The sequence below is a fragment of the Dermochelys coriacea genome, chromosome 1, assembly GCF_009764565.3.
Source record: "Dermochelys coriacea isolate rDerCor1 chromosome 1, rDerCor1.pri.v4, whole genome shotgun sequence".
Lineage (NCBI taxonomy): Eukaryota > Metazoa > Chordata > Testudines > Dermochelyidae > Dermochelys > Dermochelys coriacea.
The window spans coordinates 310,695,473-310,722,945 of NC_050068.2; the positions used below are offsets into that span (position 1 = coordinate 310,695,473).

A 27,473-nucleotide genomic window follows, 5' to 3' on the forward strand; every position below is an offset into this window, starting at 1 on the left:
TCTACAAGTTAAGAAATTTGAAAATGGTCCATTAGCCAACTGCATGCACATAACCTCATGTCATAAGCCCTTTATACCAAATAACAATCCCACAGCACTAGTGTCCTCCATTTCATGCCCATTACATCTCTGACAAATCTCAAGTCACATTAACCATCTAATACAAATAATACTAACATTTTATCTATTACAAGTAATACTAATGTTTCATTTCACATAGTCATATAAAGGACACAAAGGACACTGTCTTGTATTCACGTTTTCCTCTAAAGAGGATGCCCAAGCAATATAACCAACCCCTTAAAGTATGTAATAATTATAATTACACTCAAAAGCTGTGCTAAAAGAACATTATTAAGCTTGCAAAGTCAAGCACTCAAATGTTAGGAAATGTCAGAGTTAAAGTTGCCTGTGCAACCTTAATTCAGCTCCCTTGTACATATGCATTATGATACAGTCTTTAATTACATGATCACACTATTTTTTCAACAGGACCATGCATCATTCAGGCCTGGTCTACACTACAAAGTTAGGTCAACATAAGGCATCTTCCATCAACCTATTTGTGCATGTGTCTATACTTAAATTCATCTCTCACCCATGTAAGTGCCCTATTATGGCCACTCCCCGAATGGCATAGAGTCATGATCAGCACACTAAGGTCAACGCAAATTTCTGAAATGCCTTTTCCTGATTGCCCAGCTTGAGGAGCACACCTAGCAGCTCTCCATTGTTGTGTGCAACTGCCCAGCTGATAATGCCGGCTATGTGCTGCAGACATACTCTGGCCCAGCGTAGACAAGAGATATTGGATCTCCTGGTCCTGTGGGGAGAGAGGCTGTGTAGGCACAGCTAGGACCAACCGTAGAAATGTGGACATCTACAAGCAGATTGCATGGGGGATGCAGAAGGGGTATGACAAGGATCAGCACAATGCCGCATGAAAATGAAAGAACTGCAATAGACATACCAGAAGGCCAAGGAGGCCAACATTCAATCTGGTGCAGAGCCAAAAGACAGGCAGCTCTTACAAAGAGCTGTGTGCTACACTTGGCAAAGACACCCTCCCTGCCTCCCCCACTCACATATACCTCTGAAGAGCCTAAGACACAGACCACTGCCATGGACAGCTAGAAGGAGGAAGAGGGGGAGGGGGAAGGCGAGGAGGAGGAGGATGGGGGACATGCTACCAAGGGTGTCCAGCTATGCCACAAACCAGGTGCGAGGCAAACCCACAGGCAGAGCAGGGCCGCTCATTCAGCCACCCATCCCCAGAACTTCAATAGGTGCCAAACCTCACCCCTCCATCAGAGTCTGCAGTGACTCATTGTCACTAAGGTATGCTACATCAACTGAGCTGTACTGATTTATCTTGTAAGCAGAGCCCTCTGGCGTGCTGCAGCAACCTCTCTCGGAGCAGAGCATGGATCAGATAACCCACAGGCACAGGTATTTCACTGACCCTGCCAGAGCTGCAAGTTATTCTGTGCATTAGCATTACTTGGCCAAGAATCCACCTGCTATCTCAGTCTTACAGATTCCCTATGCTTCCAGCCTGCTCTTGATCAATTTCCTATGCCTTCCCCCAGGCTTGCCTGAGCCTTGTTCTAGCCTGCTTCAATCTTGTCTGTGCCCTTCACTGACCCTGCTCCCGCCCTGTTACTGACCCACTCCAACCCTGCACGTCTCCTGACCTCCAGTCCCTAGGATTGACTCTCTAACCGGCTTCAAGCTTTGGCCTGCCTCCTTACTCTATGATCCTGAATTGGGGCTTATCCACAGACACTGACCCCAGTTCTCAGCCATGGCCTGCCCTCAGACCCCGATTTCAGCACTGCCCTTGGCCTGATCCTGACCTATGTCTGACTTCAACCACTGTTTCAACCACCTAGAACACAGACTCTGACTCCAGGACATGTTTGAGATTCCACTGCAGACCAAGTCAGTCCTGGCAGTCGAGCATGGGTTCTAGCATGTTGAGACCAACACAAGGGAAGGAACCACAGGTAAGTGTGTAAATATATTTCCCACTACAATGGTGCACACAGCTATCAACTTCATTAATTTACTAGTATTAGAAGATGTAACGATACAACAAAGAGGTAGAGTTATCATCTGCTTTTCATTCCCTCATAGAGTCAGGTGGGGAGGTGGTCATGCGGAGCAGTTTGTTTATGAACACCGGGATGTCCCTTGTACTGTCCTGAGAGAACGCGATGAAACTTTCATGGAAGTGCTCTGCAATCCTCTCCTGAAAGTTTTGAGGGATGGCAGATTTGTTTCTTCCTCCATGGTAGGGCACTTTCCTATGCTAATCTGCAATAACTTCAAGAAGGACCATTGCAGTGGGGGGCCCAAAACTGGACACAATGCTCCAGATGTGGCCTCACCAGTGACCAATAGAGGGGAATAATCACTTCCCTCAATCTGCTGGCAGTGCTCCTACTAATGCAGCCCAATATGCCGTTAGCCTTCTTGGCAACAAGGGCACACTGTTGACTCATATCCAGCTTCTCATCCACTGTAATTCCCAGGTCCTTTTCTGCAGAACTGCTGCTTAGCCAGTTGGTCCCCAGCCTGTAGCAGTGCATGGGATTCTTCCGTCCTAAGAGCAGGACTCTGCACTTGTCGTTGTTGAACCTCATCAGATTTCTTTTGGCCCAATCCTTCAATTTGTCTAGGTCACTCTGGATCCTATCCCTACCCTCCAGAGTATCTACCTCTCCCTTGGGTTTAGTGTCATCCGCAAACTTGCTGAGGGTGCAATCCATCCCATCATCCAGATCATTAATGATTAATCATTAAGCTTTTCATCACTCAGCAGCCTTCTTCTCCCTCCCAAGTTTTAATAGTTTAGCACAATGTAAACATCTGTGTGCATGCTCACTTGTGTATCTCAAGCAATAGGAGGAAGAAGAGGGGCAGTTTCTTGCATCCAAGGATCTCTTTTGGAACAGATGGGTGAACCTGACTACTATTTTGAACTGAACATCAAGAACTAAAGTCTAAAGATGAATGAAACCATGAGAAATGAGAATAAATACATGTCAATCTATCTGATAGCTCTAACTACAGCACTTTGTATCACTGTAAATAAAGGTGACATATTGCCAAGGGGAGAAAGAAAAGGAAAAACAGCTGAATGCTATTATTAAAAAATATTGTTTTCCATTGTAATATGTTTTGTAAAACAATATTAATTCCAATGTTAGTGAACAAATAACTTTCCAGATTGTTTTGTCACAGGTTTATTTTCAAAGTGTTATGTCATTTCATGGTTTTAATCATTTAGCTATATTTTCCATAACCTGCTTACAAATAGAAGTCATCACCTCCTACATCTCTTCACTAATGGATATAGAAAACACCTGTAAGTATCCTTTTTTTCTATACACAGTACTTCTACAAGTTTCACACAAATTCCAGTTGCAGAATGATTTCAAATCACCTTTTACTCTCAATGATGTTACTTTTTAAATATATTCTGTCAGCAGTAACACAAACTATAAACCATAATTCTAAAGAGAAGCATAAAGAAATAACCTGATAGGTAACCTTCATTATGAAAGCTGCATGCATTATTTATGATCATATAATTGAGTGCCAAAACTGGGCCTTGAGTGTTGCATGGGACCAGATGACTTATGACAAATCATCAGTCTCAGTCTACTGTTGCTTGGGATATTGCTGATAAATGCAGTCATCTTATGATCCTAGTAAGTATGCCAGACTTTTTAATTAAACTAAGCCATAAGGGGTTAAGTATCACATATTAATTGTCTCCCTCTTTTTTTTAAATCACCTTGTCTTTCTAAAGATCTAGAAAATAAAAGAATCTCACTTTTTATGCTTTTCCTTCTGATCATACACATAACGTATATTCTCCAGGGATAAAAATCACAAAACTAAAATTAAAAAAACCCACACAGATATACAATATTTTCCACTTAAATACTCTCTTCCAGGCAAGGATCTCAAAGCACTTTATTTCTTTTTGTGACTGACTGGCAGAATGTTTCCCTCCTAAGCTCTAGGTACAACACAGGTTGAAATTTTCCCAGCCGAGTAGAGGACGTAGCCACACAACTATCTATTGCAATTGAACTATGTGGCTAAATCCCCAACTCAGAAAATGTCAACCACATTATAAAAGCAAATACAGAAGTTATAATTTATACCCAATAGAACAACTCTTCCTCAGTCACTAAACTTATCAGGGTGTGCAAGTTCCATCCCTTCCCGAGCCTTAATCCACTTCCTCTGGAAAGCTTGGAAGAACAGTTGAGCCATGCAGCATACCCTAACGGTTAAACTCTTGATCTGCCAAAACAAAGGTGGAAGCAGGGTGTTTCAGGCCTTGTCTACACTGCCACTTTAGAGTGCTGAAACATTCTCACTCAGGAGTGTGAAAAAACACTCCGAGTGATGCAAATTTCAGCGTTGTAAAGTGGCAGTGTAGAGAGTGCACCAGTGCTGGGAGTCTGGGGGTGGTTTTTTAGAGTACTGGGAGAGCTCTCTTCCAGAGCTCTCTTCCAGCGCTGGTGCCATGACTATACAGCAGCAGCGCTTTAATGTTGGTAATGAAGACATACCCTCAGAGTCAAAGACATTTCATTGAAAACACCTGCCACCTGTAGTCTCCTGTTTAAGCCAGGGACTGTTAGCTCAAGCTCTTCACCTGATTTCATCTGCCATGGTTTCAAATGAGGCAGCAGTCCTCAAAAGGACTCTTCAGCGGATTCATCACACCCAAGACACAAACTATAAGCACACTCCCCAATCAAGGGAGCCATTTCTTCTGGTTGCTTCTCCCAGCCCACAAGCATAACCTCAATCACATCTGAGTTTGGTCCCAGCCATCTGGCCCTTAACTAAGCCCCAATTTAGGCCAGAGACTTGATAAATTGTTAAAGTGAAAATGCCAAAATTAAGGTTGACTATGCAATGTTAATTCAGTCCCCTTATGCATATGTATTATGATACATCTAATTACACAATCACATACTATTTTTTCAACAGGACCCCTGCCTCATTCAGAATGGATGATGTTCATCGAATAAATAGTTATTCCACAGTCAATTTTATCATCAGCCTTTAGGGGTGTCCCTGCCTTATTTATTATTCAAAAACTGCTCTGAATCTACAGTTATTATTTTCCTTCAGGGCTTTACTGTGGTGCTCATGGTGATGGGACATACCCACATCCAACTGATAGAAAGGCCAACGAGCATTCCTACACTCAGGCACTGGCAATTAGGTGCACCTGCAGAATATGCTCCACCTGGAAAAGGGAAGCTTAAAAATGTTAAACTCGCCACAAAGAAGTGGGGGGAGAAGTCTGCCCAGGAAGAGTGGCTGCTAGGGACCGCCAGTGAGCTTAAGGAGCGAGGGGAGCCCAGCCTGAGGAGGTGGCTAGCCTTTCCTGTCCCCTCCCCACTTGTTTTGGGGACTGATACTACAAGTCTGATACACGTGCGGCGGCTCCCCGCCAATGACCTCTGGTGGGACCCAGGGCACACTGCCAGAACCTGGAAGTAATTGGACTCAGAAAGGACCACAAGAGTGAGCTGAATTCCTCTTGGGAACAGAGAGAATGTGAAGGAGAGGGGGCTCCCTTAGAGGAGATGGGGCAAGACACTCAAAGAGACTACAGCCAAGCCCAGGCTGAGGGTTGGCCTACTACACTCATCACAATGGTATTTTCACAAACATCAATTAATTTATTTTCACAAGAGCCCTGTGAAATAAAACGGTATAATTCTCCCCATTTTCCAGATGAGAAACTGACGCACGGAGAAATTTAGGTCAAAAGTTTCCACTAACTTTGGGTACTCAATTTGAACCCAGGACGGCCTTATTTTTCAGAGTCTGTAGCGTTATATAACACTTTATACTATGTACAAAGCAGAGCTCCCAGGGGCTTCAGTTGCAGCTCTGAGTGCTCAGCCATAGAGTCACCCATAAAATAGGAAGCGCAGTTTGTGACCACCTCTGAAGAATACGGTTGAAGTGACTTGCCAAGCATCACACAGGCAACCTGTGCCAGAGGCAGGGATAAAAACAATTATCCTGAGCAGCATTCAACTGCCTTAACCTTGAGACCATGTCATCTTTTCCTACAGTCCCTTGACCCATTCAGCTACCACCTTCCAGCCTCTGCAACAAATGCGGTAGGGTTCTCCAGACTACAACCACCTTTTTCACATCACCCCAGCTCATCCCCAGTCCAGCTCCATCCTGTGAATAAAGCAGGGGTCCTATGGAAAAATTGTCTGATCATACTGTATCATAATGCACACGCCCAAAGGGGTCAAATTACATTTGCATGGACAATATTAATTCTGACATTTCCTAAGTTTTGCGTTCTTTACTTTGCAAACTTAATATTATTTTAACACAGTTTATTTGTTTTAGAAACCTAAAAAATAATAAAGTAAACTAGAAAACCAGAAATTTCACCATGTGGAATCATATTGACCCCTGGTTCCCAGTCCCAGCTTTTTTGCCCAGCCAAATGCAGTGTTCTCACAACCCCCACCCTGAGACCCTACTCCCAGGCTTCTCTCCAGGATTCCTGTCTCAATCTATTGCCCACGGCCCTCTGCACTTCAGTCAGGCTGCTTCTCAGTGTTGCCAACCTCAAAGATGGAACTGTAGCTGATCACAAGCTACCACCAGCGGCTCCTTTGCAATTTCCCAGGGGCTGATTGGATCCACCCAGCTGGGAGCTTCTTGTGTTTGGAGGCAGGGAGAGGGGCCCTGGGTCCTGTAGCCTGAAATAGGGGGAGGGAAGCTGGAACTGCTAGAGATCTATAGGGAGGGTATTTTCAAAAAGCCTGGGACACATTGTTCTACATATAATTTTCTTTGTTCCCTCAAGTATATCCTTTTGGAAGTTTTCACCATGCAACAGAATAATTCATGCTTTAAAGGGATTATTCTTTTATGTTCTTCCAATTTAATGACTGAAAAAGAAAAGGATTTCAGACAAAGCAAAAAGTGTGGGCAAGTTTTACTGTACATTTTTGCCTATTGTTACATGGCACCTATGACTGTCAACTTGAGTGAATTATACATGTGACTGGGCCAAACCATTGCCTGCACAAAGGCACAAGAAGTTTCATTCCCAGTATGCCTTTTGGTAAATTACCTTTAATATACAGATAATGGGACAGAGTCGGTGAAACCGGTTCACGGAAGTGTATTATTGTGAGCGTGGGAATAGCTTTAATTCCTGCAAAAAGCTCCTTGGGCAGGAATCAATGTGGGGATGCACTGAATGAGCATATTCTCAGGGTGATTTTGGCTGTGTCCCCTTAACCAGACACTCTTGCCCACTTTTTTAGGATACACTGCCCCCCTTTAAGTCTTCTTTTCCCTCACACAATGGCATGAGAGAGTTTGGGACTACTTTGAGCTGCTTCAGCCTCACCAATTCCACATGACTGAACTTCAGAAGACTGGAAGTTGTAAATAACTAATGCCTTTGAATGCCTCAATGAGATTGCTGAGCATAATTTTATCCTCTGAGGAGTTCAATCGGGCCTCACAGTTGTTGAAGTTGTAAGTCACTTGTGGTTGAGTGTTGGTTAGTGTCAAAGTTCCTTGCCCAAGGCAGTCCCTAGACTCTGGGTAGGGGTCCAGCTCTCACCCAGGCCGCTGCTCTGTGATGTCCAGGTGGTTTCCAACTCTGGTTCTAGTCCTAAAAGACTTAGCCCCAGATAATCCCAGAAAGGACAGACTGTCAATGAACAGAACAAAAAAGGGAATTAACACAAATGAATCATCCCAAAGCTGGGTTAAGGCTCTCTTCCTTCATAGGGCACTCGTTGGGCTGTGGCCCTAAACTAAGCTCACAAATGAAATAGAGAGGAACAGTTCCCTCTCAATGTGAGTCAGCATTGGGCCCTCCCTTCCTTCTGGGATGGGCTTTCAGGCAACAGTCATCTGAGGAGCTCCTGCCTTCAGCCAGCCCTCTCTCCAGGAGCTAAGGACTGAAGGTTTATTCTCCTCCCTGGTCTGCCATCAAATGAGCTGGGTGTCTCATTTTTAAGCTCTTGTCCCAGGTGTGACTGGGTAGGGCCACCCAAGCGTACATTAGCTTGTTAACCCTGTGTTGCCCAGTCTGGGGTTTTAATACCTTATCACAGGTAGAAATTCTGAGGGAAAGCTTTCAGGCAAAGCAAAGGACAACGATAGGGGGCGCTGAAGTGGAGAAATGAAAGGGTACAGCTCATAAGGACTTCCCTTGAACAACAGGCCAACAGGAGCCTGGTCACCATGGCAGTTTGTGGGGATTTCATATAACCAACATTACCTACTTACTGAGTGATCTCAGTCTTGCCAGCTGTCATAATACTAGAACAATACTAGAACCGCACAAAAAATGACCTAGGCCAGGGAAAATGGCAAACAGCAAAGAGTCATAGTTTCAGGGTAACTGCGCCTCTGACTCCCACCATGGTCTACTCAAAGGATGCACCTTTAAGTCTCAGGCCTCTTGCCATCACCTTTCTATGGCCGTGGAGCCAAGTCCTCTTTCCCTCCTGACCAGGGTTTAGGCTGCAGCCTCCCACCCCCACCTTGCAATTTATTGTGACTATTTCAGTAGGTCTGACCTAGCTCAGTACCTGCCATTTCACTCTTTTTTTCTCTAGGAAAACTGATAGCGGTTTACCAGTAACTAGACAACTTTCAAAAAGCAAGGTACATTGATTTAAGAACAAAATTCTTACACAGAAAACTTATAAAAACAACAGGTGCTAGTATAGTACAAATAATAATAGTCATAACCGGTCTAAATGCATATTTAAGCTTACCAGAGGACCAGCATCAGTCCTATGGAGACCATAGCAGGGTTTGGATCCTTGGTTAAACATTGATGTCAGTTTGTTGGATCAAAATGAGAGCCCTCCGAGTCTGTTTGAACTCAGCCTTTATACCCCAAAAACCTTTGTTCCCAAGCCTCCTGAAACAGGTAAAACTTGTCAATACTCCTTTCCCCAGGGAGCAAAGTGTCAAGGCTGAGTGTTTGCATAACCAGTATTAGGATTTTGCACTAATGACTTACCTAGTGATTCCATATTTCCCATGAAATCCACCCAGTGAGCCAGGAACACACAAATACATATTGACACAAAGGTCTATGAATATTCTACAGGCCCATGTTGTCTGGCTTATCCCAGTATAGCAGTCTTTGAAGTATCCATGATTTCAAGATCTGGCTCAAACATACAGATAAAATTCATAAAGTAGAAACAATAGTCCCCACAGATGGTATGTGTATTTGCGATATCTGACACACAAAGCACCTGCTGAGAAGACCATAAAATAATGATATAGGTGATGAGAGGGGGTGGAGTCTGGCAGTACATGGGACCAGCTGTAGCAATGGGAGCCTTTGGATGCTGCCACCTGAGCCCCATACAACTGCTGAAGTGTCTGGAGAGCTACCATTAAGCTAGGGGTATTCTAGCCTTCCTGCACATGCTCCCCAAAGGATTGGTCTCTCTAGTGAAAGACAAATGCTAAACATTTCTGAGGAAAGGAGACTCAGACAGAGCTGCTCAGGAAAGCTCTGCTTCTGAGCATGAGGGAAAAAACTGTGGAACCACACCTGTAATGAGTGCTGGGGATGGGACCTGTACTCCAAGACTTGGAAAAGACAGAAAAACAGAGATGAAGGGTGGGAAGGAAAAAACAAGTATTTCAGCACCTGATAGAGAAGCACATTACCACAACAGAGAACCATAATTTAGCATATTCAAAGTGTGGAATCTGTTTTAAATTTTACTTCTTTTCTTGGAGGGTGTTTGAACACATCACAGAATATAAATTATGTGCCTGCTGTAGTCAACATTCAGAAACTAGAAAATTGTGTGGGTACCTGCCCCGAAAGAGATCTTTAAAGCAAATACAGAATAACAGTATTAATGAAAAGCATAGCTATAAAGCTAATTATTACTGGCTGCCTTTGGATGTGACAAGCAGCTCAAAAGACAAGAGTTCTTCTCTCTTAATTGAATAATCAGTGCAACAAGACTAAATTATCTTTATATTAAAAAAAATCTAATCAAACACCACCTGCTGCTCCCACATTGTATTCACATGTGTGTGAAGCAAGCACAATGGCTGTCACTTTGAATTATTACGTTTGAACATCTTCATAGACAAAGCACAGAACAAAAAAAAAAAGTAGCACAGGATCTCTGGTAGGAAGGACAGAGTAAATTTGTAAGCTCATCACAGGGTCAGATTTCCAAAAGTGTGCAACCAAAAGTGTGCTCTCACTTTTTACACTCACTCAGCTGTCACACACACAAACTCCAGCATTTACATCAATCCTGTTTTGAGTACATACATACCTAGATACCTGGGCAAATTGGAGTCAGCAGTATGCAAAAGAATGCACATATTTTGGGAGATCTCAACCGTTACCGTCAGGGTGGTCCAGCCTTTTCACTGTCATTGACTGGATGCTAGTTTGCCCACCCTGACCTAATCCTCTCAAATTCTGTGTTTTCTTGTTAGAAGAAATTTACAACGTTAAGAAATTTAAACTTAAGAACTTTAAACGCTGTACTCTGCTTTGCTCATCTAACACACTGCTGGGGTCACTCAGAGCCTCAGCAAGAGACATCTTTCTGCCTCAGAAGAGTGAGCTTAGCCGGAAGTTAAACTGTGTCATCTCCCTGACACGCCGGTCTGTCTTTCTCGCCAGCACATTCCTCAAGGCTCTCCCAGCCCAAACTTTATCCATCAGGTAACCATCAGTGAATTCCAGCCCCCAAGCTCCTCAGAAATATTTCTCTGCAATGCACAGCATCTATCACTGTACATTCACAGAAGATATTCAGTTTGCTGCTCTTTTAGAGAGTCAGTACATTACAGCTTATTAGCTTGACTGGGGTAAACAAACCCTTCCTTTCAAATACAACACTAAGTAGGTTTACAGTAAAAATAAAACAAGTTGATTAACAAAAGGACATAGGTTAAGAGATACCAAGCAAAAGGGATAAAGGTAGAAATGGTTACAAGCAAATAAAAGTAAAAACAGGCATCTAACAGACTACAACTTAATACAGCAAGATACAGTCTTTGTTCTAGATAATTTCTCTAACCCAGTATCCTTTTCAGCTTTTCCTGGCCAGGATCTGCCACAGAGATCAAATTGCTTGGTTCCTTTGTCTCCTAAACTGACAGATAAAGACGAAGTCTCTCTATGTTCCTTATATCCCCAAGAGATGTCTTTGTGTTACAAGGCAGGAAGGCCTCCTGGGGATTCAATCACCTGTGTCTCTCTGGGGTGCAGGACCAGTGTTAATTCTCTGCCTCTGGAGTTCAGGATCAGGATAGCCCCCAATGCTTTATCTTGATGGCTTTGTTTACTGCTAACATGTAAATTGAGGTAAACCTATATTCCTTTATCTAAGAGAGACTTGATTAGCACGTTTACCTAGGCTAGGATGTCTGGCTTTAAACATGTTCTAGTAACTTCATACAGAGGGAATCGGTAACTTCATATATAATGTTAATGCCTGCATTTTACATTGATATTAATAGCCAATTAATAGCCAATAGTTGTCAGTGTTCAAATGATACCTCATGAAGCATATTCTTTACTAATATCATTACAGTAGTGCAAAGGGTGTGAATACAGAGGTACCTAGAGTCACAGTTCTCTAACACTGAGTGACTGAGTGTATGCTTAGGTCTGTACAAAGACAAACACACACCTTTACTCATTTGTATTGCTGTAGTGCCTAGAAGCCTTAGTCACTTCTTATTTTACATTGAGTCAGTATATCTAATGATCCTCCAGTCTCTTCCAGAAGAGCAGTGAAAAAGGCGCTGTTTTTTTTTAAAAAAAATGTTCTGAGCAACTAGCAGAAAGCAAACAGAGCATCCCTATGTCAGCAAACTATCCTTGCCTTTATATTTGGATTTGTTAGACAGAAAATAAGATGTCACAAGAGTGCCAGGGTAAGAGATTCCTCCAGTCGCAGGCATATCCTAAATGCCTTAGAAACTGAAGATGCCATATACGCACAATATATGATTATTTACACAATGGCATAAATGTGTGCAACATTTTATAAAACATATAAAGATGGACTACTCCCCCTTACAAATTTACAGTTTAAGGCCCCTATCCTGCAACTGACTGTAAATGGAGGGATCCTGGTGTCTGTATACAATCTGTTGCAGGATGAAGCCTCATATTAAGACAAGATCAACAAGAGGTAACTGTGACCCCTAAGAACTCCTCAATGAAAACTGGCAAAGAGGTCACTGTTCTATAACAGCATCTCCTATCATACCTGACAAACTCACTACATCTAGCACATTGCTTTCATAGTATTTAACTATAAAGAATGTCATATGAGGTCTTCAATGAAGGCCAGGATCACACTGGTCATTAATATCATTGTGAAATGTCTTTACTGACACTATGTAAGAAGTTATCTATATATATATATTGGAAATATGTTTTAAAGTCTGAGGCAATGCAGGGTTGACAAGCAGATTTTGCCAGACAAAGGAAGTATATTCACCTTTTGCCTCGGTTCCCATGTAACTTAAGCATTGTAAACCAACCCAACAGAAGCTCCATTTGCATAAGAAGTCACAACATAAGGATGTTAAGTCAATGAAGTCAGCACATCAGGGAACAAACCATGAGAGGACATCCTGACCCTGGAGACAAAACAACGAATCTGGGGGGATATAAGAAGCAGGCGAAAGTACACTTCTTTATCCTTCACTAAGGAAACAATAAGGACAGCACTTTTTGCATTCATGAAAGAGGGATTTCAGCCATGTTGGTTGGAGATACAGAGATTGCTTTAGGGGAGATAAACTACTTTAGACAAGGGTTTGGTCTGTTAAAATTAAATTTAGACTTAGGAAGCCTGTTTCCTTTTGTTTTATATGTAACCATTTCTGTTCCATTATTATCCTTACTCACTCTCTTTTAATCTTAGCCTTTGACAATAAACTTATGATTGTTTTCACTATAAATATATCTCAGCGCTGTGATGTTATAAAGGAGTTGATCCTCAATTGAATCAAACAAGCTAGTATGTATACTGTCCCCTCAGGGACAGCAAACCTGGTAATTTCTGAGAGTATCCAGTGGTTAAGGGCTGGGAACTGCAAAGAGCGCTCCAAGGACTTGGGGGTTGGTGTGCCCCTATCATTAACCTGAATAGAGACATTGAGGTCTGAGGATACCAGGAAGTCAGTGCTTATATTGCCAGAGGCTGCTGGTTTCATGGAGCTGAGCTACAATAAGCAAAGATAAGACTGCTTGTTGCTAAAGACGGATAGTGGTGAGGTGCCTCTAAGCCCTCGGTACCCCAGGCAGCGTCACAATGAAAAAGGTGATAACTGTGATACATGCATGCTTAAATGAAGGCTATGTGTGTCTTTAGAGTGGCAAGACATTTGGTTGTTTGTTTATTTTTCTATTCTTGAATTTATATTTCTTTCTTTTTTCCCCTTTAATTGTACATGATCTCTCCCTCCAAAGGAAAAAAAATTGTTTCTGAGACATGACAAGAACTTTTTATATTTTAATATTTCAATCCAATATATCGAGAGATGTTTTGCCTGACTGAGAAGTGAGCAAGTACTGAATTGGGCCTTGAAAAGATGATCGTACTGAAATTATATCACCTTATATAACAGGAAGCAGGTGACAAATATAAGATTTATCATACCTGACCAGATTATTGGAAGCACATTTTATTAATTTTGTTCCATTCTTGGTTTGAAGAGCTGCAAATGGTTTAAAACAAATATTCAATTTTAATCCCATTTTTTCAAATGGAATATTTTCACTGAACTTCTGCAATAAATGGCTCTCTTCATTTGCTATAGTTCACCATTATTCTCAGATAATCTTACTTCAGAACTGTCTGAAAGATGTATGTTAAATGTAACTGTAAGAAAAAATATTCTTTAAATAAGCTTAGCATTATCCTTTTTTTGCCATATAATCTCAAAAAAGAGATATAGGAATTGGAAAAGATATAGAAAAGGGCAACAAAAATTATTAGGGGTATGCAAAGAGTTCCATATGGAGAGAGATTAATAGGATTGGGACTTTTCAGCTTGGAAAAGAGATGACTAAGGGGAGATATGATAGAGGTCAATAAAATGATGACTGGTATGGACAGAGTAAATAAGGAAGTATTATTTACTCCTTCTCATAACACAAGAATTAGGGGTCACCCAATGAAATTAATAGGTAGCAGGTTGAAAACAAACAAAAGGAAGTATTTCTTCACACAACGCACAATCAACCTGTGGAACTTTTTGCCAGAGGATGTTGTGAAGGCCAAGACTAACAGGGTTTATAAAAGAACTAGGTAAGTTCATGGAGGATATGTCCCTCAATGGCTATTAGCCAGGATAGGCAAGGATGCAAAACCAAAACCATAATTGGAAGTATGTACTGTAGCTATGGATATACAAAGAGATGACTACTCTGTGTAAGGAGGACACATTTTCAAAGGAAGGTTTCACATTTTCCTGTGAAGGATTTATTCATGCAACTCCCAATGATCTTTATAGGAGTCAACTGCCTAAATTCAGGTTCCAAAATTTGAACCTTTAACCTACAGTGTCTTTAATGATGTTTCATGGATAATACAATGGATGACTCAACCATAAATTAGTTCTGCACAATGAGAAAACAAAAATAGCATTTGTTATTCAGTGAAAAATAATATTTCAGAGGGCAATTTGTCATTAAGAATAACTGAATTACTCTTCAGAGTGACAGCAATGACTTTTGATTTCAGCAAGATTTATTTTTTTTGTACGATAGCATCCATTCACACAACTCACTACTATAACAACCACAAAGTATATGATTAAATCTCTGTAAGAACCTCTAATTGATCTTTTAACCAGCAGGGCCCAACTCACCACATTCTTATTCTATCTGTGAGTGGACCAAGAGTCATTCAGGGGAAAGCATTTCTATGCTTCCCCCCTGCCTAAACAATAACCACCTGCAGCATCTCTCAATTCAGTCTCACAACAGCAGCACCCCTACAGCCCCAGGAGTAGTAAGACAGTGTATGTTTAACTTTTTATAAGAAGAATACTAGACTCCACCGGTCTAATTCAAATTATTCAATCCAATTCAAATTATAGGTTAAAACACACTCCAAAACAATAATCATTGGACCTGGGGAATACAAACTTTTAATACTATGGGAAAGTGATGTTGGGATCAAGAACCATGCTTTGAAGGAATGTCAACATAAAAGATGAATGTCAGTACATACAGCCAATATAACTTTAGACTCTTTGAAAAATGCATTGTTTTAAAATATGCAATTTGAAAATTTCTAGTAAAGAAAAATCACCCAAATGAACTTCTAACCTTTTAGTATATGTAGAAAACTGAACGACTAGTATGCGCTACTGTAGGCAACTTGCAGAATGCTGACCAGGTATTATTAAAGAAATGGAGAACCCACCACTTCTCTTGGTAATTTAACATGTGCACTACCCTTACTGAATCATTCACAGTAACTATCGCCAGTTCCAGGGGGCTGAGATAAGGCTGTGCTGTGGAGTTCAGGTTGTCATGTACCTTAACTTCTTAGTTCTTGGTTTTCACATACGGGCAGGGCACGAGACACGTCTGCACAACCTTAACTGCACAGACACACCTCTGGAACCACGACCAGGGGTATTCTATCTGCTACCAAAGATCCATAAACCTGGAAATCCTGGATGCCCCATCATCTCAGGCATTGGCACCCTGACAGAAGGATTGTCTGGCTCTGTAGACTCCCTCCTCAGGCCCGACGCTACCAGCACTCCCAGCTATCTTCGAGATACCACTGACTTCCTGAGGAAACTACAATCCATTGGTGATCTTCCTGAAAACACCATCCTAGCCACTATGGATGTAGAAGCCCTCTACACCAACATTCCACACAAAGATGGACTACAAGCTGTCAGGAACAGTATCCCCAATAATGTCACAGCAAACCTGGTGGCTGAACTTTGTGACTTTGTCCTCACCCATAACTATTTCACATTTGGTGACAATGTATACCTTCAAATCAGCGGCACTGCTATGGGTACCCGCATGGCCCCACAGTATGCCAACATTTTTATAGCTGACTTAGAACAACGCTTCCTCAGCTCTCGTCCCCTAATGCCCCTACTCTACTTGCTCTACACTGATGACATCTTCATCATCTGGACCCATGGAAAAGAAGCCCTTGAGGAATTCAGACATCAAGAATTATAACATTCAAAAACCAGTCGGAGAACACTTCAATCTCTCCAGTCACTCGATTACAGACCTAAAAGTTGCACTTCTTCAACAAAAAAAAAACTTTAAAAACAGATTCCAACGAGAGACTGCTGAATTGGAATTAATTTGCAAACTGGATACATTTGACTTAGGCCTGAATAAAGACTGGGAGTGGATGGGTCATTACACAAAGTAAAACTATTTCCCCATGTTTATTCTACCCCCTGATCCCGCTGTTCCTCAGACATTCTTGTCAACTGCTGGCCCACCTTGATTATCACTACAAAAGGTTCCCCTCCTCCCCCGTTCTCCTGCTGGTAATAGCTCACCTTACCTGATCACTCTCGTTACAGTGTGTATGATAACACCCATTATTTCATGTTCTCTGCATATATAAATCTCCTCATTGTATTTTCCACTGAATGCATCCGATGAAGTGAGCTGTAGCTCACGAAAGCTTATGTTCAAATAGATTTGTTAGTCTCTAAGGTGCCACAAGTACTCCTTTTCTTTTTGCATTAATGAACTGTTAGATCATTTACTTTTCTTGTTTTTTTGTAAATAATTTCTTAGCACCCTCAGGTGCTGCAGACCAGCAGTCCTGCTCCACTGTCTCTGGTTTCTTGGCAATGATTACCCCAGCCACAGAATGCAATGACTGCACATTGGTCCCTTCACTGACTGCATCATCTCCTCGTTTCTAGTCTATCTGTCTAGAACAGCCCAGTGACCCACCTCAACTGTCCTTCCCATAGAGAGGCAGGCACTGGCACGGCACCCACAGGCTGAAAATCTCAGAAGCAGATGCAATAACAATGCAGGATTTAGCATGGAGACACTGGGGACAGATAAAGCCTCCCCAACATCCCCAACTGCCCAGCTTTGACCCCCACCTTTCCAACAACTCAGTCCTCCCTGCACTATTTCAACACTCCCCCTGACACATTCCCACCTCACTGCTCGGATCCCTCATATTCCCCAAGCTCTCCCCCATTCCAAGTCCTCCACCATGCCCATTTCTCTGAGCCCACCCTCCTCGCTGCTGCTATTCCAAGCCCCCTCCACATGTCCACTCTCCACCCCCACACATACACTAGCTCCATCCTCCTCCTTATCACTCAAGGCCCCTGGTAAGCATGGAGAAGTAAGGGGGAGGTGGGGCCCGTGAGGAATGCATTTTCCAGCTGAAGGCAGGAAGGGGCAAATGAGTGGAGAGGCAGAGTTCCTACCCCAAATCTGGGTCTAGAAAAAGGCTGAATACATTCATCTGCAGTGTAGGATGCTCAGAGAGACGTGAATGGGCCCATTCATCTCAATTAGATGTTCTTAGCTAAATGACAACACTCTATGGAAATGGATACAGTCTGAAACAACAGCTCTGAGGTGTGTGAACTGCTCAATTGTAGTCAGTGGGGTGTTGGGGAGAGGGGCTCAGACCCTTCCAGAGGGGCAGGGTCCCCCAATCCTGGCTGCACTCCCAGAGGCTGGAGGCTGTTGTTGCCCCATTCTCCCCACTCCTCTTTGTGCAAAGTGCACCTCTCTCTGACCTCCACATGTGGCCTTGAGAGATGGGGCTGTGAATATGGTGAACCTACCACCACTATATGGCCAAGCCAGGACAAGGAGAGAAGGGGAGGGGGCTGCGGCTTAACTGGAGAAGAGAATGTGGGACTGACAGATCCCCCCACCCCAATCCCCCCACTTCCTCTGCCACCCATTCCCCCTCCCACTAATCCTTACTCCCTTCACCTGACCCAAGACCCCAACCCCTCTCTCCTCCCTTTAATCCCCTCCCATATCACCCATCCCATGTATCTCCCTCCCTTCACTGCAGCCCCAAACCCCTCTCTCCCTATTCCTCCCCACTCCTCTGACCACTAACCCTCCTCCGTTCATCCTTCCAACTCCCATACTCCCTGTACTGTTCCTAAGCCCGCCCCATTCTCCCTCACTGCTCTTGTTTTATGCTTTGTTGTGTCTGGATCATCTGCCATATAAGATCTTGCGCTAACACCAGGATAATCAACAAACTCCAGCTTTGTTGTAGCTACTTACAACATGGTTTCTTCAGCCTCTTGGCTTCATAGACAGTTCCCCAGGAGATGTCCCTTCCAAGCAGCTGCCCCAAGGAAAAAGTATGATGCCTGGAAGTATGATGCTAGAACCTTCATATTATTACATCCATTCTCTTTCAGAGAAAACTAACATCCCAACAATAACATACACCTTTCACATACTGTCCATCCTCGCTGTTACTGTGTTCAACATCTTATCAATTTGTCTGGCTATGCACCTGTATAAGAAGCTCATCACACCAAATCCCTCAGATGAGCCGATCTTTTAACAATCCACTTTCCTCTAGTACAGTTAGGTTCCCTGGTGTCTCCCTGATGCAGTCTTCCACCAGTCTGGTCAACCACTGTCTCTAGGTTTGGTGTTGCTGAAGCCTCTGTTGAAATACCTTTTTCCTCCTGTATTTCCTCTCGTATGCCCTTGACATATGTATACCTACTTCTAGTGACTCTGCTCAGGATTCTCCTGCTTTAGAATGCTAAGACTTGTATTGTCCATACTGTCTTTTGTTTTCCTGAGGTGCCTAAGGTTTCGCCTCACTATCTCTCTATTGTCCATTTGCACTTGATATAATCTTTTGTTTCCAGTTGAACCACTATAGCTTTTTGCTAAAACTTGAATGGGCCCATTTTTGTTAATGATTGCATGTGCACTTTGTTACCCAGCTCCAGACATGGCAGATCTCTTGCACCTCTATTGCCATAAAACACTTGTCCTTTTTGCCCGTTTGTCCATAATTAACCAAATTCCTGAGTACCCACGCTCTAACGATTTCCCATTTGTCAGCCACAGTATCTTCATTCTCCCACTCATGAACCTTTGGGCTGCATTAGAATTTAGGTCTTGCGAGGGAGTATTCCTGTGATCTTGTTATGCTATGCATGGGTCAGCATCTGCAGTTTTTGCTTTTTTTATTAGTTTCTTGGCAGTTTTATTGCTGATTCTATTTTGCTGTTTCTCTGAAGATACCCTGATGATGATGTTATGTGATCAAAATCTCAGGCCTTATTGAATTTCCAGAGCTGTCCTGAAACAAACTGTGGTCCATTCTTGCAACACGATATTTGGCATCTTATACCATGCAAAGTGTGTTTTTACCTTCCGTATGAACGTTCTGGATCCTGTATCTGGTAAACAGTCTGTCTCACATAAATTGAAAAAATAGTTTATGATGATCATGTATCCTGTGGCTCTAGTTAGGGTCCATGGATGTGCACTCATACAGGCAGGGCCACCCATAAAAGTGGGGTGGGGGCAAAGACAAACCTTTCAAGTATCCCACATTTGGTACAAGTTGTTCAAGTTCAGGGTCTTCTAGATTACTCCTCCTTCTCTTTTCCCTGTACATTTTAGATCCATGCTTTCAAAGTGTAAAATTGAAGGAGAAGATTGTCCACGTTATTTCTTGCATAAGAATGTTCTCTGCCATTTCAAAAAATCCAAGAGCTTCAGAGTATGTTTACACTGCAACAGAACACCCACAACTGACTTGTGTCAGCTGACTCAGGCTCGGGATGCAGGGCTATGAAACTGTGGTGTAGAAGTTTGGGTTAGGGTTAGAGGCCAGGCTTTGGGACCCTGCCAGGGGGAAAGATCCCAGAGCTCGGGTTCCAGCCCAAGCCCGAACGTCTACACTGCAATTTTACAGCCCTGCAGCCAGAGTCCGAGTCAGCTGACAGAGGCCAGCCACGGATGTTTTATCGCAATATGGACATACCTCCAGGGGTCTAAGAAGTCCCTGGGTCCCTGCTGAAAGTTGCCCCCTACTGAAACCTGAAATGGTGCTCCTGCATGGAATTTGAGCGGGAGGGGTCAGTTCACTCATTGAATTGGGAGGCTATATCTGCCTCTGGCAGGCAAAGAACAAGGAACATGCATAACACATTCTCTGAAAACTAAATGGCAGGGCTCAAAATCCCAGTTCATGGGTGCAGTTCAGGTTCAATGAGTGCAGTATAGTCCTTTGTGTTACCCAGTTGGTGTGACAACAGATTGTCTGGAAACTCTCTTGCTTCAACAGAGCTCTAGTCTTCTGTAAAGGCACATAGTGCATTTCACTCTTTTAGGTGCATCACTTTGGCACCCACCCACCTAGAGTTACAAACTTTACTCTTAATAACTTTTTCAGTATTGCTGCCCCAAAGAGGCAGTCAGTGCCATGCCCTAGCTGAGATAAATCCCGAGCAACTGAAATTAGTTCGGGGAGGATCAATGTTTTCAAAAAATGTTGTAAAATGCTGTGGTATTGTTTGGGGGGAGGGCGGGGGCTGTATTTTGGAAACCACTTGTTCAAATGACCCCAAATTTGGAGCACTAATAGTATGCAGAAACCATGAGACACATTTCAAAGACAATCTGAGTCAGAATATGGATTTGGGAGCACTTAGAATAGCCCACCTTTAAACAGAAAGCAAGCATCAGCCTTAATCATAGCGGAACAGGTGGTCTGCTATAATGAACACGTTATAGCTTTGTTTGCACAACGACTTGTCAGTATTCTAATTTTGTAAATGCAACAACACTCACCCTTCCTAATTCTTTATCTTCGAGGGCTAGGACCCCAGTGCTTTCTGTAAAGAGTTTTACTTTGACAACAGGCCGAGGGTGAGTAGTGGTGAAGTCCCCTTGAGTTCCCCATCTGTAAAATAAAGTAACAGAATTTAGCTTTTATTTTTTAAAGCTTTAAGCCAATAGTTTTGCAATGTTTTGTAGAATACATGTTACTTTACTCCTTGGGCCTAGTTTTTAAATAGTGGAACTGTATATTTAGGCAAAAAACATTTTGTACATTTGCAGCTGTACTTGGCCACCAAGACTAGACATCTGCATCTGAAAATTGGGCTTCCTTTGTGATGGAACGTGGGTTTTGTACATGATTTTTTAATTAAAATCACAATTTGACAGATGGCATAATCAAAACATTGCAACAATATCCTATTAGGAGAATGCAGTATCAAGCTTGTGGACAGACTTATGTATAACAAAGCAGAAGATTACATTTATTCTTCTATTGAAATATACTGAAATTATTAGGTTTAATATAATCTCTTGGGCATGTAAAAATTAAATTGATTTCTCAAGTGATTCACCCAATTGTAAAGTTGGGCCCCAATCCTGCAAAGACTTATACATGGGCTTAACTTTGAAACTATTCACTTGTTTAAAGTTAAGCACATGTCTGAGTGTTTGTGTAACCCAGGTGGTTTATACTGCAGCATTTGACTTTGTTTCTCCAGGGAAGAGGTAGCGAAACAGTGGGGAGGAGGTCTGGATATTAGCTGGATACGCCATGTATTTGCATACCTGAAGAGATAACAGCAGGGCAACTCACTTAGAAGGATACAGAAACTTCCAGAACAGGGTGTGGCAGGTACTAGACATGATCAATAGTTGTTTCTGAAGCTGTACATAAAGTTTTCATTTTGGGCAACCCACTTGGCACGTCACATTCTAGTCATCCTCTGAGAGCGGACCAATCAGAGAACAAGGGTCAGAGGCAAGGTTATAAATACCAGAGTTACAAAAAGCCCTGACTGACACAGGACCAAGGAATGTGTCTGCTGTGAGGGCTGGCTCCCAATCCCTCGGGATACAGTGCAGCACTATTTCAGCTTTACTTAACTAGGGATGTCCTCTACTAGGATAGTGTTTGGACCACTGTGGTGTGTTTTATGGATCTAGAGGGAGAGCTTGGAGATGTGGGGAGCATTTATTCCTCCTAGAGACTACAGAGCCTGGGGAACTTACATTGAACTATTTTGTCTCTGTGAAAAAGAGAGGGAATGGAGCAGCATTTAGCGAGATGAGGGTTTGTAACTAAGCTGATTTATGGGGAGAAGATAATGCTCTATAGAGTGAACACCTTATAGAGATCCAGGGGAATCTCTGTGCCACTTTGGATACACGCTACATATTTCTAGTTTCACCAGCAACTGAGGGTACGTTTACACTGCAATATAAACCCAAGCTCAGACTCGGGCTCAAGTCCAAGCCCACCTTCTGTCTACCCACAATTCTATCTGATTCAGGCCCAGGACCACAAGGGTGGAGGATTCAAAGCCCAGACACCATTGGGGTTTGGGCCTAAACTCCATTGTTTTGCAGTGTGGATGCAGCTCGGACCCGGACTCTCCAGATTCAGCTCCTGAGAATCTGCCAATTCTATCCCATAATCCCATGGGACAGCATCCTGTGTCCTTTCTATACCAAGACTGGCCAATCGACTCCCAGGAAACTGAAGTAACTCTCTGGTTCAAGTACAGCTGCTCAACATTTAACCCTTCCCTTTTGTTCAGGACACTGGCTACAAGCACAGTGAACCTCCTCCTGCATTTGCAATGGCCCCTGACATGAAGAAGTCATTTACAAGTGTGCTGCAGGCAGATACTGATGAATCTCTGGTGCAAGGTGAGTAAACAGTTTGATTTTAGCAAGAGTTCCAGGAATAACCACGCATATCAGCTAATAGCAAAGAAGCTCACAGTGTTGGGAATTCACAGGATCAGTAGTGCAGGGAGCAGATTAAGCAGCTCAACACAGACTACCGGAAAGCCAGGGATGAAAACCGCTCTTCTAGGAACTCCCTATCATCCTGCCTATTTTACAAGGAGTTTGACTGAGCGCTGTGTACTGTGCCGAGCAGGGCTGGATGAATGTTTTGTGGGCCACCCGCTCCACCCACCCCAAGACCCCACCCAATCTCTTCCCCCCGAGGCCCTGCCCACACTCTGCCCTGAGACCCCACCCCAAGTCAACTTCTTTCCCCCAAGACCCCACCTGTTGCTTGCATGGGGGGAGAGGGCAGAGAGGAGCGAGCAGCGGGCGGAGCCTCGGGAGGGGAAGGGGAAGAGGCCAAGCTGACCCTTCTGAGTGTGGACCAGCCCTACAGGCCCATTGGCGCCATTGTAAAACCGGTACCAGCACCGAGCCAGGATGGCAAACTTCTAATCCCTGAATCCAGTACAGCACTGGAGGGCAGCCAGCAAGTGCCGGATCAGGCTGACAAAGTGATTCTTTTTCTCAAACTGGTCCTCAAGGAAGCTTTGCCACTGGAGAAGCTGCAGAACATTCTGGGACCCTGCTTGGAGTCCCTGCTTGATTTGTTGGGGAAGAGTCAATGTGGTTTTTGTAATAGGAAATCATGCTTCAGCAATCCACTATAATTCTTTGAGGGGGTCAACAAGCATGTGGACAAGTGGGATCCAATGGATAAGTGTACTTAGATTTTCAGAAACTCTCTGACAAGGTCCCTCATCAAAGGCTCTTAAGCAAAGTGAGCTGTCATGGGATAAGAGGGAAGGTCCTCTCATGAATCAGTAACCGGTTAAAAGATAAGAAACAAAGGGTAGGAATGAATGGTTAGTTTTCAGAATGAAGAAAGGTAAATAGTGGTGTCCCCCAGGGGTCTATACTCGGACCAAAACTACTCAACATATTCATAAATGATCTGGAAAAAGGGGTAAACAGTGAGGTGGCAAAATTTGCAGATGATACAAAACTACTCAAGATAGTTATGTCCCAGACTGTGAAGAGTTACAAAGGGATCCGACAAAACTGTGTGACTGGGCAACAAAATGATAGATGAAATTCATTGTTGATAAATGCAAAGTAATGCACACTGGAAAAATATAATCCCAACAATACATATAAAATGACGGGGTCTAAATTAGCTGTTACCACTCAAGAAAGAGATCTTGGAGTCACTGTGGATAGTTCTCTGAAAACATCCACTCAATGTGCAGCAGCAGTCAAAAAAGCTAACAGAATGTTGGGAATCATTAAGAAAGGGATAGATAATAAGACAGAAAATATCACATTGCCTCTATATAAATCCATGATACGCCGACATCTTGAATACTGCATGCAGATGTGGTTGCCTCATCTCAAAAAAAGATATATTGGAATTGGAAAGGTTTCAGAAAAGGGCAACAAAAATTATTAGGGGTATGGAACAGCTTCTGTATGAGGAAAGATTAAAAGACGGACTTTTCAGCTTGGAAAAGAGACGACTAAGGGGGAATATGATAGAAATCATGACTGGTGTGGAGAAAGTGAATAAGGCAGTATTATTAACTCTTCTCATAACAAAAGAACTAGGGTCAACAAATGAAATAAATAGGCAACAGGTTTAAAACAAACAAAATGAAGTATTTCTTTACACAATGCACAGTCAAACCGTGGAACTCTTTGCCAGAGGATGTTGTGAAGGCCAAGACTATAACAGGGATAAAAAAGAATGAAATAAGTTCATGGAGGATAGGTCCATCAATGGCTATTAGTCAGGATGGGCAGGGAATGTGTCCTTAGCACAGTTTGCCAGAAGCTGAGAATGGGCGACAGAGGATGGATCATTTGGTGATTACCTGTTCTGTTCATTCCTTCTGAAGCACCTGGCATTGGCCACTGTCAGAAGACAGGATACTGGGCTAGATGGACCTTTGTTCTGACACAATATGGTTGTTTTTATGTTCCGTCACAGCTTCTCCTCAGCCCAGGCTCCAAAGGGAACAGTAACTCTCTGTTCCAGCGCTCCCTGCCCACAATATGGAGACTGCCACTCCCACTGCACCCTCTGACCCAGGAAGCTCAGTCCAATCCCAGAGAGCATGTACCACTGCATAATGGGATCTGCATTATTTCAAAGTCAGCATAACAGCACACAGACGTCTGTCTAATCTGAATACCTCTGATAGGGTTCAGAGGCTCCTCAAATAGGAGCCTTCACAAAAGTAAAGCTTTTTATTTTATTAAGAAATGTCATTGCTATCATTGCATCACATCATATAATGTGTATTTCAAATAATAAAGGTAAATACATGCTATGGAACAACTGGAAAGATGTAAACAAAAACCATTTCTCAACAGTTATTTACATATACCTGATACTGTACATCCACAGTTCTTACCACTCTGACCCCACCCCCATTTCATCAGTGGGCATGTTATTAATTCATAAGCACAATGCATAGCAATCAACTCTTCAACCCCCAGTTCATAAGCAGTCCTTTCATCCACAAGTATAATGCATGTAATTAACAATCCCCCTCAAAAAATTTTTTTGTAAGCAGTCATGTCATTCGGTCTTTCGTTCTTAAGTATATTGCATGACAATCGACCCCTCCACTTCTCTCAGTTTTCACAAGCGGTTCATGTTGATTTATTGATTGATTCATTCATACATAGGTACAAAGCATGGCAATCACTCTTCCCACCCAACCATTTCATTGCATGATGTGACAGTACCTCAGGTTCTGTAAAAATTGCACAAGCATATCCATAAAGATACTATTCTCCCTCTTTCACTGGCCCTTGCAAGTCCATAATGTGGGAACACAAAGCATCCCTTACTTCTGTTGCCTGGGTGCAGCCAGCTCCAGCTGTGGTAGGTGAACATTCTGGATGAGGGTACCGATTCAGCAGCCCATCTCTGTCATAGGTTCATACAGGGGGAAATGGTTCACATCTGGCTTCACAAAGATTGTGAAGAGCACAGCAAGCTACCATCACGTGGACAGCATTGATGACACTGGCATCCAGATGGGTCTGTAGACATCTCCAATGGGGTTTCAATCTGTCAAAAGCACATTCAGAAACCATTCTGCACCAGCTGAGAATGCAATTAAAGCTTTTTTTGCCAGGTCCTATGAAATCAGGATACAGTTTCATAAGCAAAGGCAAAATGGTTTCATAAGCAGCATCCCAAATGAGAACCATAGAGACAGTAACTCCATTTATGACAATGTCATTTGATGGTAACAGCATCCCAGTCTGTCCATGAATGTAGGCATTCGATCAGCAGAAAACCTGGCATCATGTATTTTTCCAGTGCCGCCTATACTGGCATCCATACATCAGCCTCTGTGGTCTGCAAGGACCTGCATAATAAGGGAGCAGTATCATTTGTGGTTTATGTATGTTATGCTCCTTGAGGATGACCAAATACGGGTACATGAGCCCCAACAATGGCCCAAATGCAGTTTGGAAAATCAGTTTCAAAACTCTCAAAACGAATGACTACTTCAGATATATTGTTTACGCCCACCATCTTTGGGTAAATCACACACCTGATGGCCTCTGAAATGGCCACTTTACTCACTGTTGACTATCGAATGCCAAACTGGTTAGCAACAAATAGCCACAAACCTGTAGCAGTCTGAGATAGCCAACTTCTAGACAGTTTGTGGATAAGTATGGCTTCCCTCATGCGCATGTTATGCCACTGGAGGGTCAGGGAAAGCTGCTCACAAGGCTCCAGAAATGTAGCTTTCTTCATGCAAAAGTTCTGCTGGTCACTCCAGGCCTGCAGGACAATGTGATCCCACCAGTCTGTGCTTGTGGACCTGCTGCAGAAGTGCTGAGCTAGGTAGAGTACACAAGTGGCTACACCAAGCAGCAAGAAGCAACCAATGCTGTTAATCCATGTCTGTATTGCTCTCCTCCTCTACCAGGTGCCTTCGGCAGCTCAGAAACTGCCACTGGAATGCATCCGATGAAGTGAGCTGTAGCTCACGAAAGCTTATGCTCTAATAAATTTGTTAGTCTCTAAGGTGCCACGGGTACTCCTTTTCTTTTTGCGAATACAGACTAACACGGCTGCTACTCTGAAACCTGCCACTGGAATGTCTCCGAGTGTCTAACGGATGCTCTTCCTGTTTGCTGAAACAGGAGTGAAAATGCAAGGAAAAGAAGCTCTTCAAATAGTGACTCTTCCATGTTGCTGGCTCTGGTTATTAGGAGCATACAGACCCAAAACATAGCTCGGCAGGATGTGTTGCAGGCTACTACAACTTCCTGTAACATTCAGGGCAGACAGTCAAGTTTCCCCAAACTGTTCAAGAAGCAGGGGCTAAAGCATCCCCAGCTGTGGGGGATGCCAGGAAAACTGGGACATGGCAGGAAATGGAGATTTGACTTGGGTCTACATATTGTAGTGTAGAAACCTTAGCCATGTGTTTGGGGTCTGGGTCCAGAAATTCTTAACCTCCGGTCAATATGCAGTGTGGACACCTTGGGCCTGCAAACCCAGGGTCCACTGGCTCAAGTCTCACTAAATGTGGGCTTATGCTGCAGCGCAGCATACGCTGAGAGGACCTGTCAGCTATTAACCCAAGGATGG

General features: G+C 43.1%; 1 protein-coding gene across 26 annotated transcripts in view; it reads right to left on the minus strand.

The window, feature by feature from the left end:
• CADPS2 (calcium dependent secretion activator 2) overlaps nucleotides 1-27,473 on the minus strand; it is a 592,957-nt gene that overhangs the window by 284,428 nt on the left and 281,056 nt on the right. For all 26 annotated transcript variants that reach the window (XM_038405345.2, XM_038405323.2, XM_038405244.2 and 23 more), the window contains exon 7: nucleotides 20,885-20,996. In XM_038405345.2, the coding sequence (XP_038261273.1) occupies nucleotides 20,885-20,996 (112 nt within the window). The remainder of the gene's footprint in view (nucleotides 1-20,884; nucleotides 20,997-27,473) is intronic.